This window comes from Hippopotamus amphibius, chromosome 4, assembly GCF_030028045.1.
Source record: "Hippopotamus amphibius kiboko isolate mHipAmp2 chromosome 4, mHipAmp2.hap2, whole genome shotgun sequence".
NCBI lineage: Eukaryota > Metazoa > Chordata > Mammalia > Artiodactyla > Hippopotamidae > Hippopotamus > Hippopotamus amphibius.
In genome coordinates, this window is record NC_080189.1 from 88,912,795 (window position 1) to 88,930,538 (window position 17,744).

Genomic DNA, 17,744 nt, shown 5'->3' on the forward strand with positions numbered 1-17,744 from the left:
CACAGTTGGATCATATCATATCATGTGCTACTATCCTAAAGAAATCTGCTGATCAGTACCTAGATTCTTGGACTATGGGCAGGAAATAAACTTTACTCTAAAATTTGGTCCTTCCTGGTTTAGGAAATAGTGGCTAGAGTGTAAGATATAATAACAAATAACACAACAATAATTAAATGGCCTAAGGAGCTTCATAATAACCAATGAGGTAAGCATGCATCTTCCTCATAGCATCCATTTATAAGCATAATTTAAAATTCTATAAATTTTTTATATAATAAAAATTTATAAATAGTAAAATAAAAAATTTATTGCTAAAAAATGCTAACCATTATCTGACTCGTTAGCAATTAATAATCTTTTTGCTGGTGGAGCGTCCTGCTTCAGCATTGATGGCTGCTGACTGATTAGGGTGGTGGCTGCTGAAGGCTGGAGTGGATAGGGCAATTTCCTAAAATAAGATAACGAAGTTTGCTGTATTGACTGACTCTTCCTTTCACAATTTCTCTGCAGCATGCAATACTGTTTGATAGCATTTTACCCATAGTAGAACTTCCTTCAAAATTGGAGCCAATCCTCTCAAATCTTGCTGCTGCTTTATCAACTAAATTTGTTGATAATATTCTAAATCCTTTGTTATAATTTCAACAATCTGCTAGCATCTTCACCAGGACTAGATTCTGTTTCAAGAAACCACTTTCTTTGCTCATCCATAAGAAGCAATTCTTCATCCATTAAAGTTTCATCATGAAATTGCAGCAATTCAGTCCTATCTTCCAGCTCCACTTATAATTTTAGTTCTCTTGCTATTTCTACCATATCTGCTGTTACTTCCTCCACTGAAGTCTTGAACCCCTCCAAGTCATCCATGAGGGTTGGATCCAACTTCTTCCAAGTTTCTGTTAATGTTGATATTTTGACCTCTTCCCATGAATCACAAATGTTCTTAATGACATCCAGAATGCTGAATCCTTTCCAGAGGTTTTCAGTTCATTTGCTCAGATTCATCAGAGAGACCAATGTCTATGGCAGCTAAAGCCTTACAAAATGTATTTCTTAAATAATAAGACTTCAATGTTGAATTTATTCCAGATCCACGGGCTACAGGATGGATGTTGTGTTAGCAGCCATGAAAATAACATTAATATCACTGTACATCTCCATCAGAGCTCTTGGGTGGCCAGGTGCGTGTCAATGAACAGTAATATTTTGAATTTTTTTTTTAATCTGAGCAGCAGGTAGCAACAGTGGGCTTAAAATATTCAGTAAACCATTTATAAACGGATATGCTGTCATCCATGCTTTTTTGTTCCATTCACAGAGCAGAAGCAGAGTAGACTGAGCATAATTCTAAAGGTGTGTAGGATTTTCAGCATGGTAAATATACACTGGCTTCAACTTTAACTCACCAGCTGCCTAACAAGAGAGTCATTTAGTCCTTTGATGTTTTGAAGCCAGGCATTAACATCTCTTCTCTAGCTATGAAAGTCCTAGATGGAATTTTCTTCCAATAGAAGGCTGTTTCTTCTACAATGAAAATCTGTTGTGGTATGTAGTCACATTCATTCATCGCCTTAGCTAGATCTTCTGGATAACTTGCTGCAGCCTGTACATCAGCACTTGCTGCTTCACCTTGCACTTTTATGATATGGAGATAGCTTCTTTCCTTAAATCTCCTTGAACCAAACTCTGCTAGCTTCAAACTTCTGCAGCTTCCTCATCCCTCTCAGGCTTTACAGAATTAGAGAGAGTTAGGACCTTGTTCTGGATTAGGTTTTAGTTTAACAGAAAGTTGTGGCTGGCTTGATCTTCTATCCAAACCACTAAAACTTTCTCTATATCAGCAATAAGGCTGTTTCACTTTCTTATCATTCATGTGTTCACTGGAGTAGCACTTTTAATTTCCTTCAAGAACTTTTCCTTGGCATTCACAACTTGGCTACCTGGATAAGCCCTAGCTCTAATCCTGTCTTGGCTTCAATATTCATTCCTCATTAAGCTTAATTATTTCTAGCTTTTGATTTAAAGTGAGAGATGTGCGACTCTTCCCTTCACTTGAACACTTAGAGGCCACTGTAGGGTAATTCACTGGCCTATTTCAATATTGTTGTGTCTCAGGGAATAGGGAAGAGGGAGAGAGATGGGGGAAAAGCCAATAGGTAGAGCAGTCAGAAGACAGAACATTTATCAATTAAGTTTGATGTCTTACATGGGTGACACTGTTCATGGTGCTCCAAAAGAACTGCAACAGTAACATCAAAGACCACTGATCACAGATCAACAAAACAAATATAATAATAATTTTAAAAGTTTGAAATACTGTGAGAATTAGCAAAATGAGATACATAGACACAAAGTGAGCAAATGCTCTTGGAAAAATGGTGCCAATAAATAAGCTCCACGTAGAGTTGTCACAAAACTTCAATTTGTGAAAAACACAGTATCTGTGAAGTGCAATAAAGCAAAGTACAATAAAACGAGGTATATTATTTTCTCAACTAAAATTTATTGAAGGCTTATTTATTCGTTTAGTTTAAAATAGATCACTGTGGAGTCCAGGTGGCTGAACTCTTTCTCCTGAATTACTGCAGTAACCTGCTAATTATAATTAACTTCTCCTTCATCCACCATTGTCCTTTACAAACTCCCCACTCAACATTCAGTGATCTAATACACAGATCTGATTATATGAACCCCAGATTAAAACCTTTCAGTGTCTTTGCAAAGCATTTAGCATAAAAGCCAAATCGACCCTATATGATCTGATCCCTCTCGAACTCTCCAGCCTCCTTTTATGCCACTGTGCCCCTTACTCACTACACTCTAGCTATATTGGACTTGTCTCACTTCCTCAAACTCACAATGCTAGTATAATTTAGATGTGCCACCTCCATGCTCTCACAGTACCATGTACAAACCTTTATTATAACATTTATTCTACTTTATTGTATTCACTGGTTTGTCTGTCTTGCTTCACTAAGATGTAAGCTCCTCAAATGGCAGAGAGGCCATATTTCATTATCTTATCTTTGCACTCCTAGTTTCTAGCAGTACCTGATTGAATAAATGTTTGTGGACTGACTGACTGACCAAATAAAGGAAAATAGAGACGACAGGAGGAAGAGGAACTAGGCTAGGAAGAGATATTTGTTTTTAAATATATTAAGTTTGAGGTGGTACCTGTTTAGTGGAACGGAAATGGGCAAGAATTTAATAAAGAGATCAGGTCTGCAGATAATGATTTTATCCAATGACAGGACCAGTAACTGTTCTTAAGAGAATTTAATGACGTATTTTTTTTTAATGGCTGAAATGATGAGAATAGGGTTTTGAAACGGAACTTAAATCTAAATTTCAAAAAGGCATATGATTCTATGAGTCACAGAATGAAATATGAAAAAATAACTTTATAATTCAAACATTCTTAATATATGTAAAATAATTTGATTACACTATCATTCAGAGCATTATTAAACAAATTTGTATTATTACATTAGATTGTGAGGGCCAAAAAGTAACTCTATTGACTCCTTATCAAATTCAAGATATCAGATCACAAGAAATTGATTCTTTTTTTCCTCTTTCTCCAATTTTTTTATTTTATTTTATGTTTTTATACATCTTTATTGGAGCATAATTGCTTTACAATGTTGTGCTAGTTTCTGCTGTACAACAAAGTGAATCAGCTATATGTAAACATATATCCCCATATCTCCTTCCTCTTGAGCCTCCTTCTCATCTTCCCTATCCCAGCTCTCTAAGTCGTCACAAAGGACCGAGCTTATCTCCCTGTGTATACAGCAGCTTCCCACTGGCTATCTATTTTACATTTGGTAGTATATATATGTTATTGCTACTTTCTCACTACTTTCCCCACTTGTGTGCTCAAGTCCGTCCTCTACATCTGCATCTTTATTCCTGCTCTGCCACTAGGTTCATCAGTACCATTTTTCTAGATTCCATATATATGCATTAGCATATGGTATTTGTTTTTCCCTTTCTGACTTACTTCACTCTGTATGACAGTCTCTAGGTCCACCCACCTCACTACAAATAACTCAATTTCATTCCTTTTTATGGCTGAATTATATTCCATTGTATATATGTACCACATCTTCTTTATCCAGTCATGTGTCTATGGACATTTAGGTTGTTTCCATGTCCTTTCTATTGTAAATAGTGCTGCAATGAACATTGTGGTACATGTGTCTTTTTGAAAGAAACTGATTCTTACTGCATTTAACATACTTACATTTCATCAAATTTTCTCTGTGTAACTAAGAGTCTGCCCATTAGACATTGAGTTAATTTGAAAGTGTACAGGTGTTATTTTTATTACTGCTATGCTTTTTGTTAATATTCTATGATTTTTAAGACTGCCTTCTTAACTTTTACAATACATAAAATGAATATTTAAAACTGAAACTTGATTTTTTTTGGTCATTAAATAAACTCCTTTATTTTGAGAAAGAAAATAATTTCTACTTTCTGCCAAGATTTAATACAGCGGCTGTTAATAATTGTGAAACTTGATCTTATGAAGACACCCCACTGCTGCCGCTGCCACCGCCACCCCCACCCCCACCCACTTCCTATTTCTTTAGAATAGCTCATGGGTAAGCCTATGGCATACATGCACGTACACACTTTAATTTCAATGTCCTCTGGGCTGGAGACAAAATAGCGCAATAGGATTTGAGCTCACCTCCTTTCAGAAAATCACCAAAATCACAACTAACTGCTGAATGACCATCAATAAAAAAAGACTCAAACCTACCAAAAATGATATTCTATACCCAAAAACAAAGAAGAAGCCACAATGAGATGGTAGGAGGGGCACTTTCACAATATAATCAAATTCCATACCCACTGGGTGGGTGCCCACAGACTGGAAAATAATTATATCACAGAGGTCCTCCCACAGGAGTGAGAGTTCTGAGCCCCGCATCAGGCTCCCCAGCCTGGGGGTCTGGCATTGGGAGGAGGAGCCCCCAGAGCATTTGGCTTTGAAGGCCAGCAGTGCTTGAGTGCAAGAACTCCACAGGACTGGGAAAACAGAGACTCTACTCTTGGAGGGCACACACAAGTTTTCACGTGCACTGGGACCCAGGGCAAAGCAGTGACTCCACAGAAGTCTGGGCCAGACCTACCTGTGGGTCTTGAAGGGTCTCCTGTGGAGGCAGGATTGGCTGTGGCTCACTGTGGAAGCAAGGACACTGGTGGCGGACACTCCAGGGATCAGTGTGAGCTCTCCTGGAGGTCGCCATTTTGGCACCGAGACCTGGCCCCACCCAAAAGCCTGTAGGCTCCAGTGCTGGGACACCACAGGCCAAACAACCAACAGGGTGGGAACACAGCCCCACCCATTAGCAGACAGGCTGCTTGAAGTCCTCCCCAGCCAACAGCCGGCTATAAACACACTCCTTGACACAGCCCTGCCCACCAGAAGGACAAGACCCAGCTCCATCCACCAGTGGACAGGCACCAGTCCCTCTCACCAGGAAGGAAGCCTGCACAAGCCCCTAGACCAACTTCACCCACCAGGGGTAAGACACTAGAACCAAGAACTACAATCCTGCAGCCTAAGGAATGGAGACCACAAACACAGGAAGTCAGACAAAATGCGATGGCAGAGAAATAGGTCCCAGATGAAGGAATAAGATAAAACCACAGAAGAACAACTATGTGAAGTGAAGACAGACAATCTACCTGAAAAAGAATTCAAAGTAATGATAGTAAAGATGATCCAAGATCTTGGGAAATGAATGGAGCACAGACTGAGAAGATACAAGAAATGTTTAATAAAGAGCTAGAAGCTTTAAAAAACAGAGATGAATAATACAATAACTGAAATGAAAAATACACCAGAAGGAATCAATAGCAAAATAAATGAGGCATATGCATGAATAAGTGTACTGGAAGACAGACTGGTGGAAATCACTGCTGTGTAACAGAATAAAGAAAAAAGAGTGAAAAGAAATGAAGACAACCTCAGAGACCTCTGGGACAACATTACACTCACCAACATTTGCATTATAGGGGTTCCAGAAGGAAAAGAGAGAGAAAGGACCTGAGAAAAATATTTGAAGAGACAACAGTTGAGAAATTCCCTAATGTGGGAAAGGAAGCACTCACTCAAGTCCAGGAATCACAGAGAGTCCCATAAAGGATTAACCCAAGAATTAAACATACTGAGACACATATTAATCAAACTGACAATTAAAGACAAAAAGAAAATATTAAAAGCAACAAGGGAAAAGCAACAAATAACATACACGGGAATCCCCATAAGGCTATCAGCTGATTTTTCAGCAGAAACTCTGCAGGCCAGAAGGGAGTGGCACAATATATTTAAAGTGATGAAAGGGAAAAACCTACAACCAAGAATACTCTACCCAGCAGGGCTCTTGTTCAGATTTGATAGAGAAATAGAAAGCTTTACAGACAAGCAAAAGCTAAGAGAATTCAGTGCCACCAGATCAGCCTTGCAACAAATGCTAAAGGAACTTCTCTACATGGAAAAGAAAAGGTCACAATTAGAAACAAGAAAATTAACTAATGGGAAAGCTCACCAGTAAAGTCGAACATAGAGTAAAGGTAGGAAATCATCCACACACAAATATGACATCAAAACCAGCAATCGTGAGGAGAGGAGAGTTACAAATGCAAGATATTGGAAATGCATTTGAAACTATGAGACCAGGAACTTAAAACAATCTTGTGTGTATATATACAGATATATAGATATATATATAGATTGCTCTGTCAAAACCTCATTGTAATTTCAATGTCCTTCTCAATGCCATTCTGGTAAGATTTAAAGAAGTTCACCAGCATTAATTAACATTTTTTACTATAAATGTATTATCTATACCTTAAATATTTTTTTAAAGTAGTATCAGCCATCAATACAGCCACAGGTAATTAGAAAAAATGCGGAAAAGCTTTTTACATTTCTGGAATTAAGAATTTTTGGTACTAAAAGATCAAGTTTACAATGTGTATAATGCCAAATCAAACTCCTATTTATTATAATCTTACAAAATTAACTTTATATCTTACACTATAATATACATATTTACAGTTGGCCCTTGAACAACACAGGTGTGAACTATACAAATCCACTTATACACAGATTTTTTTCAATAAATACATACAACAGTACTACATGATCTGCAGTTGGTTGAATCTACAGATGTAGAACCACAAATATGGAGAGCTGACTGCAAAGTTATAGGTGGATTTCTGACTGCACTGGGACAGGAGACCAGTGTCCCTAACTTCCCTGAAGTTGAAGGGTCAACTGTAGTTGGTTTTTAAGTCCAAGAATTAGAAAGTAGCTGTGCCAGAAAAAAATTTTTTTCTTAATGGTTTTCAGATTTTTGATTATGGTAAAAAACACATAAAATAAAATTTACACCTGCTGAACAACTCTGCATTTTCCTTTTCCCCTACTTTGTTTCCTTAGATATCTCATATAAATGTGATCATACATTGTCTTTTTTGTGATTGCCTTATTTCACTTAGCATAGTGTCCTCAGGGTGCATTCAGGTTGTAGCACGTGACAGGACTTCCTTCCTTTTTAAGGCTGAATAGTATTCCACTGTATGTACACATATCACATTTCATTTATGCATTCATCCATCAACAGACATTTAGGTGGCTTCTACCTCTTGGCTACTGTGAATAATGCTGATATGAACATGAGGGTACAAATATCTCTTGGACAGCAAAGTTTTTTAAATCAATTTTTATCCAACGACAGGACTAGTGTTTCAAACTAAATGTCTGAAATTGTGTTACTGATAAGCAGTTGGAAGAAAAAAGTGCTAAACATCAACATGTAACAATGGAAAGGAATAAAAAACTAAAACTGCAGTTAAGTATAGCATATTTCTACTCATAGATGGACAATGACTACTCATCTTACATAGCAAAATGCAGCCTCCTTACCAGTAATTACTACACCATCATCTTTATGAGCTTCATTCATTTCTTCAACATGGACTTCTGAGCTTACATCAATCTCTTTCCCTGACAACTGTAAATAAGCTTGAAGAGAAGATGCAACCTTGACAAGAATAGATCCTGTGATAAATTTAAAGGAGAACTTATTAATGCAAAGAAATAAAAAGTACTAGAGCCTATTTTAAAAATGATTTAACGGGTAGCATTGCTCCTGATACGCTGTCTTTACTCTCAGCTTATTTTATTTAAATATCAGTACCTTTTCCTTACTCCCAGGTGGTCAAAGTTCCCTTATTACCAAGGCATTCACAGTATCTTTTGTCAAGAGTATGAGTCATTAGGACATCATGAACTACCATTTCTTCTTTTACCAATAGCCCTAGTCAGCTCATCCAATACCAGGAAAGTGAAGAGTTTAATACACATGCAGCTTATAGACAGAATTTACCATTAATTGAGCATTTACTAAGAGCCAGACACCTTCATAAAATTATCTTCTAATTTCCCTCTCAATTTAATGAGATATTATTATAATTCAGGTTTTAAAGATAAGAACTTGCTCATTTTCCACTACAGCTACTGCTGTAATCAAGATTCATTTTAAGGACAACAAACCTATACTCTTAATCACTGGGGTATTTCATATACTGTTACCTCATTGTTTTACAGGACTTGTGACCTCACTGATCATTATAACACAACTAGAACCCTGAGCTCTTGTGCTTTCAGTAATTCCTTGTTTGGCTGTGAGTGTGGAGGGGACAATAACAAAAATCAAAATAGGAAATTAAATTTAAACTTCAACTGACTAATGTTTTTTTTAATGGATTACAGACTTTGCGGGTACCTGAAGCAAGACACTCAACTTTATTTCCACTACAATCTTACAGTAATTCAACTTCTAAAGGAGAAAATAAGAAAAAGTACTCTGTTAAGAAGGAATCTTTTCAAAACAATTACATGAGTTGCAGTGCAAACTCACCAGTACACTCCTGTTTCAAGAGTTTTTATTTCTCATGTACCTTTCCCATAAAACATTAACCCCATCTCTGTGCAAAAAGATGGTCAGGATGACATCCATTGTGAATGCTGTAAAGATTCCTTTTAGAAGGCATTTATTTATGAGTCTTCCTGTGCTTTCTAGTTTGGTTAACATCAGCATAAGTTTCACTTAAGTTTCACTTAAATTTCACTAAATATCTTTACCTTTCTAATGGGAGCTGGAAATTTGGGGTTAAGACTGATGAACTTTCATATTTACTACTCAAAAAAGGGAGGAAGAAAGCACAGTGCTACAACTGGCTCATCTTATTTAAAAAACAAATTGGTTTTCAGGGTTTAAATGTAAACTACTAACAGGAGTTGCCCATAAAAACAGATAGGAGGGCTTCAGGAAAATGGAAAACTAAAACAAACCTGGAAAATGTCAGGAGGAATAGAAGATACATGTCTTTCTACCAAACATACTTGAAAAAGTAGAAAATAATAGATTTTAAAAACTTTTTCTAGGACATTACCTCTAAATATACCAAATGTAATAATTTTATGAACATATTTTTTCTGTTCTTAAATAAAGAGACCTTAAATCTGTCAGAGTTTTAAAAATGTTAAGCAATGCAAATAGTTCTATCTCCATCTCTCTCCATATCCTTTAAAAGCAAAAACTATCACTACCAAAACTCCATTCCAATTTGTGAATGAAGAATTCTCATGACTTGAAAGCTTTCCCAATGTCCCATCTCTAACACTACTTCTTTAGAAAGGAGAACTCCTGTTATGTCTTCAACCTCTTTTCCCTTCAAAAACTGCTTCATGGTTACTGACATCAATATCATTTTTTAAAAATTAAAAAGTGAACTAATACTAACAACAGCATCATTTATTGAAAGGATGCTATATATTAAGATAAGTTGCTTTATCAAGGACAATTTTTAAGTGGGAGTCAGTACTCAGATGCAGTTATGACTCCCAAGCCTAAACACAGCCTTTCTGAATGAATGAATAAGGTCACTATGTTAACTTTCATAGGAAGAAAGGAAACAAGCATTGTGACATTCTTTTTCACTTGGCAAAAATGGCCACAGGAGCTGAAAGGACAGCCTGAGACTCAAGTAGCTAGCTCTTAAACCCTACAGCAAGACAGTGGCAGAGTCGGAAAGGATTCGAGATGTCTTTACTAACTATTAAGCAACAGAATCCTGAATAACTTTACATCACTCCAGAAAGTTACTCTTCCCAAGTGTAGTGAGAATTAAGCGACCTGGATTAAGACAGAAATCTTTGTTTTCAGTTATCTTTAAGCTCCTGCCAGTATCACGGTCCCAATACAAGAAAACACAAATTTGTAACCCCACTCAAATCTTGCAACATCATATGCTATTTCAGTAAGTTACTGGAACAACAATCCAAATAATAGTTAAAAACACTTCAAGTGGGTAAAGATTAGTAATGTTTTTTGTTTGCTTTATTTTGCTTTTTTGGCCATCCATACAAAGCAGGAAATAATTTTCATGTAAGAGCTGCTATTCAAAACTTTGTTTTTACTCTGTTACTAGTTACATTAAATGTAGTAATGGTGTACGTTTTTTTCTCCTTGGGTCTTCATAATATAAGAATGCAATTATATGACTTTTTTTGACATTTACAAAATACCTGAATAGTACTACTGAAGCTCTTAGACATGTAGTGAGAACATAATGTTTTCCTATTTAAAAGGGGGAAAAATGTGATCTTGAGAAATCAAATAATACCTGTGGATCAGCAATAACTTCAGTTTCAGACCTCTGTGTTTGCAGTTTTATTCTGACACTCACAAGAGAGCCTCATTGGACAAAAAAGTATTAAACCAACATGGCAAAGAGATTACTAACAGCAGGAACAACTGGTCTCTGTGGAGGTTTTTTCCCTTGTTATACACATACGCTTGTTCTGACCCACAGGCAAGAGCTTCCAGAGTTTCTCTACAAAATATTTTTATACAGAGCTATGGTTCTTAACTTTCTGAACCCAGGTCACTTAAGACCCTATAGCCAAGCTACTCCAAGTATCCAAGTCACTTGCCACCATGCAAGTGTACATCTATGTGCATGCATGCACACAAAGACTTGTATATTGAGCCTTCAGATGATTAAAAAGTATATAATTTTTAATGAAAGACTTGGACTCTAAGAATAAGCTATTTGTATTAGAAATAAGATTACAGCCAGAGATACATCATAAGTCTGATACTATAAGAGATTAAGTCAATAATCACTTAAGAGGACCTTCTTGGTGATATCTTCATTGCAGAATCACACTTTTAAAAGTATTACTCTAGAGTAACGCCCTGAGAAGGTCTTCTTGTAAGTTAGCAGGAAAGCTTCCAAAGGAATGTATGGGAACACTTTCCCTCCAAAGAAGATTCTATTTCAGACTGAAAAATAAACTGAAAAAAACCCAAACAGTAACACTAAAAAAATTCCACAATAACAGTCAATAAACTACAACATTTTTGTTTGTATTACAAAAGGAAAGATAGTCTTCATGGCCAACTGTTTCAAAAGTTTCAAAGATCACTGGTCTAGAAGGCTAGCATTCCAGTCTTTAAATTACATTCTAACAGAGAAAATTTTTATTGAAATCTCTATGTCAGTGTAGATAAGATAATTTGACCATCTGTTTCCTGAATGTTACATAAAACCTTCCTTACACCAAACGTCAAAATAAAACATTCCACTTGGCTAACCTTTATGGGATTTCAATTCCACTTTTCCCAGCTGGCTGACATATACATCTATAGCACCTTGATGAGTTGCGGCATTTAGACAACCAGAAGAAGAATCTAGGAGGAAGAAAGAACCATAAGCATAACCGTCTTATTTCAGTAACTGGAATTATAAACTTGAAATAAAAGGCTCTATTTCAGCATTAGGATAAGAAGCCAAGAGTCCTGCAAGGTTTTGTATTTTCCTTATAACCATACCATCTTTTGCTTTAAAATGCAAACAGAATTAGAAATCTAGAAATCTACATCTAGATAACTAATAAGAAAATCCCTCTGTCTGCAGTAACATTCAAAACTTAACTCTAAACATGTTTACTCTAAAACCTAATGTATAGGAAGGACAGTACGCAAGCAATGACAGCCAAGACCATTAAGCATCATTGATACATTTAATTTATTATCAACTTTCAATATTTACTAAAGAATTCTATCGCATGTACAGTCACATATAAGTAGTAGTGAAGTTAACAAATATCAAAACTCCTATATATTCTCCTTTTAGTAAATTTGCTAGTACTAAAAAGTGCACTAATAGCAAAAGATTAGATAAGGTTTTGTTGCATTTCTTAGAGGGACAAAGATTGGGGGGAAAAGGAATGACCTGAAAAGTGGGTGAAGCTTGTTTATGTCTCAATATTTCAAGTTTCTGGAACTGAACAGATTATCTTTAACTCGGGAAGAAAATTATAATTAAGGTGGTCCTGATTTTGACACTCAAACTTCCCTATGTCAACACTGAACCAGTTTTCAATCAGCTAACATTTCAAGTTCCAGGGAAAGCTGACAGTCAGATAAAGAATACGATTACGTTGGGACTTCCCTGGTGGTGCAGTGGTTAAGACTCTGTCTGCCAATGGAGGGGACACGGGTTCGATCCCTAGGCCAGGAAGATCCCACACGCTGCAGAGCAACTAAGCCTGTGCGCCACAACTACTGAGCCTGTGCTCTAAAGCTTGTGAACCACGACTACTGAGCCCATGCGCCACAACTACTGAACCCCGTCACCTAGAGCCTGTGCTCTACAAGAAGAGAAGCCACTGCCCTGAGAAGCCTGTGCACCACAACAAAGACTAGCCCCTGCTCACCACAACTAGAGAAAGCCTGGTGCATCAACGAAGACCCAATGCAACCAAAAATAAATAAATAAAAAAAATAATAAAATCTTAAAAAAAATAAAATTAAAAAATTAAAAAAGGGTCTACTAAAAAAAAAAGACAATTACGTTGAAGAGTTGCTGCTAGGTGGCATCTCCTTTTTCCTCCTCTCACACAGCAACAGAACTTTCAGTTCAATATCCTATCTGATTGCCCTGAAAAGACCAAAGAATATTTTTTTAGAGAGATCTCTTAAAAAGTATATTTTATCAGGAGCTATTATTACTTCAAAGTAGAAACAAAGTGGGGAGTATATGAAAATAATGCCAAAAATTATACTTTTTACAAAATGTGAAGAAAATAAATTTGTATACTTACAAAAGAGCCAACATTCTTCTTTAAAATAAATGTTAAATGACTCTAAACAAAGATAAAAACTTGGGAAGAAACTGTTTAAAATGTGACTTCAAGATAATTTATAATAATTTATCTCTAATCTATAATCAGAATGCCATTTATCAGATCCAATGTATTTAATTTTTAAGTGTCAAAAGTGAACACTGAAGCTGGGAGGTTAAGCCACTGGAAATAAATGACACAGAATAGCTGGACAAGGATGAATATTTCTCCCCTCAGGTACCAAGAGAAACTCCTTTAAAAACCTCTTATTGTATCCTAAAGAAGCCAAGTAAAAATATATTACACTAAACAAATATGAACTACAAAGTATTACTTCAAACTGAACAAAGTAAAATATTTGAAACAATAGTTTAATTTCTTGCTTTCTCTAGGGGTGAAAAACCCACAAGATTTTTATATGGCTCATAAACAATACTTATTACTTCTTTTCCCCTTCACATGGCACGTAAACGACAGCTAAATAATTATATCCTGAGCCACTAGTTAATTACATCCTTATGTTATCAGTCTTGAGCTCTAATAATGGCCCATCCACTAGAGGCTGTCAAAAAAATTAAAACTCAAGATGTATTTTCAAAAGAGAAAGCAAAGGTGATATTTAAAAGCTATGCAGTAAGACAAACACTAATTTTCTTTTGTATTCTGTAATACAAATGACTACTAAAAATTAATTATCAAGAGTCAAATTAAGGCTTCATTCACAGAATTTCATTTTTTGGAGATTCACAAAACAGAAAAATTCTATTATAGCTCTTGGAGGAAGACCTTAAGGGAAATATGCATTAGAGATTAAGAAGTAAACAGGAAATTATTAGTCCAGACAGTGATTGGAATAAATAAACTCCCACAGAGAGTTTTCAACCACCATTATTTTGGACAAACATTTTGTTCATTTGATAGAGACTGTTGAGTTTTCCTGGAAAATTACACCAATAAAAGGGAAAAACTGATGTCAATTACTAGCTAAAACTACTTATAACCAAATAAATAGATATTTGTTATATATACTCTGCTATTAAGCAAAGAACAACAACTAAGCTCAAAATGCTAAAATTCCAAATTTTTCTATTTTCCTTCAGATAAAGGGAGAATTCTCTTGAAATTGTTCAAGCATGCTCAGAAAATTCTTCTGAATTTTTATAATTTTACCTCAAGTTTCAACATGTAGATAACTAAGGAACAGCAACACAAAAGATATTCCTTGACTTCTGCAACCTGATCCCTATACTTCCAAAGTGACACTAATTGCAAGAACAAGGAACAAATTTTATATATAGAATGTAAAGGATTTCCAAAGGCAGAATTTTAAGGTCACTTCAAGGAAAGTTTTCTAAATTAATGTCCTGCCTAGGTACTCTATGTTAGGGAGATAGCATATAGGAGGCTAGGCTTATGAGAGACACACAAGGCAACCTCTACCACTCCCCCGCCCCCCCCCCCCCAAAAAAAACTTATGAAGATATTCTTTTTTAAAAGATATAATTATCAGTATACAGCTTCTGGCAGTGCCTTCCAAAAGGGGCAACATAGGACAGGGGAAGTAAAGCTAGGTGAGCAACTTCTTTTCCACCATTATCTACTATCAAGCTCTGCTTTCTCCTGTTGACTTTTTTTAAATGGAAGATTACCGGGTATTCCAGAAGAAAGATATTTTTAAGAATATGAGTCTAGGGAAAATCAGGGTTTTGATATATATAATCAAAATTTTTATAGCACTTTAGCTTCTAAGAGTGCTCTATATGTATTATGGAAGTTAGGAAGAACAAGGTTTTGGGATGTAGGTTAGAATGTACAAAGTCCAAGTGACTGATGAGATTACCTAAGAAGCTGACCAATCATATGATCCAAACTAGAATTAAAGGACCATAATTACACACATTCTTCTTAAAGGAATCATGGAGATGACACAATCTATTTTCCTGAAATCAGGTAGTATAATACCTAAATCATCTCTAGTCTCTTAATATTCCAATTTGATACCACTATACAGCCTTTTCTGTATATCTATTCCAATATTTTGAAGCCTCTGGTAGTCTAACAAATCTTCCTCTCAGGTACCTAAATCGCTTTTTGTTTCCTTGTAACTGTTTTCTTTCTACTGATCTCAATTTCCCAAAATCCAAGTTACTCAATTGACTTTAATTAGGTTGTCATGATTTGCAGAACTGCCTTCAACTTTCTCCAGCAAATCTTTTACTCTAAGGAAAACACAAACCAACCAACCAATTTAAAATAAACATTACCCACTTGTCATCTTTGGGATTAAGGCATCAAACCCAAAATTTCTCCAGAATCATCACAACAATTGTTTTTAGACTCTACAGCAGGGTCACCAAATTACAGCCCCCCTCTTGTTTTTCTTAATAAAGTATTATTGGGACACAGACACATCTATTTGTTCAAATATTGTCAATGGCTGCTTTCATGTTAAAATGAGAGAGGTCCATAGTACAGATAGACTGTGTGATTCACAAAGTCAAAAAATTTTACTATCTGGCCCTTTAAAGATAAAGTCTACTGCTTCTCGAGCAAAACATTTTGTTTTAAGAAAACGAGCTTTTTTCCCCCAAAAAACCAAAGTGTAAAGTCTGATTCTATTTAAGACAAAGAGATTTATGAATGAAACCAGCTCTTTTTTTTCTAAGGCTTCAGTAATGTACAGATAGCTACATAATTCTTGCTTGCAGAAATGAAAAAAGTTGTTGCCTAAGGCAGTTTGAACTTTTCATTAACCCTGGCTGCTTACTATTTTCTAGGGGTAATAGAGTTGATTCCATCCAATTTATTAATTTATCACCAAGTAGATAAGTACAATTTTGCTGCCTTGCTTAAAGATTATGTCAACTTTCTGTTTATTTGTTTAACCTCTTAAGCAGTACACTCTTATTAAACAAAAAAAAAAAATTAGCAGTTTTTGACTTGTGAAAGAGCTCAAGTGGGTTCTTGAAAAATTGTATGGCATCTCCTAATCTAGTTGTAAATAGAAATGGGATGTATTCCCACAAATCAGTGACTTAGGTCCAGATATATTCAAAGGAAGAAACCTGTAACAGGATCTAAATAGCTTTGATTTCTATATAAATTTTGGATGATTTATGCTGTGCTCCCCTTTCACTTCCTTGCCCATTCTCCTTCCCTCCCTTCTTTTTCTGATTTACTACTCAATATGAAAATATACAGAATGTATTCTGAAATGATAGTACAATGTTTTACTGTTTTTTTTTTCATTAAATAAAATGGCAGGAATATCTTTCTATTTTGCATACTATAAAGCTAGATTATGGTATTATTAAAGGCTGAATACTACTCACTGTATAGATCAAAGAAGAAATCACAAGCAAAATTTAAATCTCTTAAAACGCATAATGATGAAAAATGCAACATTTCAAAATTCGGGGGATGCACTGCTTAAAAGAACTTATCATTTAAAAACTAATATTGGGCTTCCTAGGTGGCGCAGTGGTTGAGAATCCGCCTGCCAATGCAGGGGACATGGGTTCGATCCCTGCTCCAGGAAGATCCCACATGCCACGGAGCAACTAAGCCCATGTGCCACAACTATTGAGCCTGCACTTTAGAGCCCGTGAGCCACAACTACTGAGCCCATGTGCTGCAACTACTGAAGCCCACGTGCCTAGAGCCCATGCTCCGCAACAAGAGAAGCCATGGCAATGAGGAGCCCACGCACCATAATGAAGAGTAGCCCCCACTCACCGCAACTAAAAAGAAAGCCCACGCACAGCAAAAAAGACCCAATACATCCAATAAAACAAATAAATTAATTAATTAAAAATAAAAAAGACCTAATATTAACGAAGTCTAAAATCAGTGACCTAACATTTTGCCTGAAGAAGCCAGGAAAGAGCAAAGGAAATTCAAAATAAATAAAAGGAAGAACATAATAAAGAGCAAAAGTCAGTAAGTAAGAAAACAACCTTTATTTACCTTCTCTTATTTGTGGATTTTTAAGAACAATGTAAAGCCACAGATACCATTTATGTTTCACTGAAGAAAATTATAAAGGGTCATTAAATACTTCTATAATTGTGGTCAGTTATATTTCTTAACACTGAGCTCAGATACTTTGAATAGACAGATTCGTCTAAGAAAAATAAAACACTCTGCCTTAAAATCTCTCTAATACTTAATGGTGGGAGAAGGGGAAAGTTTACAGGGGAAATTAACAAGAATTCATCATGTAAATCATTTATACAGAGTGTGAAAACATCTTCAAAGATGTAAACTGCTGTTCATTTCATCCTTGCTATCACTATTCTTTTCCAGTATGGATAAATAACCATTTATTTCCAATTTTAGAGAGAAAGGTTTTCCCTTTACGTTCCTACAACTCCATCCAACAGCAATACTAGGATTATCATATTATAAGTATTTCTCAAATTCACATCTGCCTAAAAGGCCTGCTAATGGGTAATGAAACTTCTTGTGCCTCCCAATTTGGAATATTCCCATTCTTTTCCCCCCTTCCCTTACTGCTACA

At 35.8% G+C, this 17,744-nt stretch overlaps 1 protein-coding gene across 3 annotated transcripts in view; it reads right to left on the reverse strand.

The window, feature by feature from the left end:
* The window catches only part of FAM185A (family with sequence similarity 185 member A), a 56,391-nt gene that overhangs the window by 13,759 nt on the left and 24,888 nt on the right, over positions 1 to 17,744 (reverse strand). For all 3 annotated transcript variants that reach the window (XR_009053096.1, XM_057730671.1, XM_057730672.1), the window contains exons 6-7: positions 11,694 to 11,789; positions 7,955 to 8,089 (exon numbers count right to left, since the gene is read on the reverse strand). Coding sequence is in view for 2 of the 3 variants with exons in the window: in XM_057730671.1 (XP_057586654.1) it covers positions 7,955 to 8,089; positions 11,694 to 11,789 (231 nt within the window). In the remaining variant the exon portion in view is untranslated. The remainder of the gene's footprint in view (positions 1 to 7,954; positions 8,090 to 11,693; positions 11,790 to 17,744) is intronic.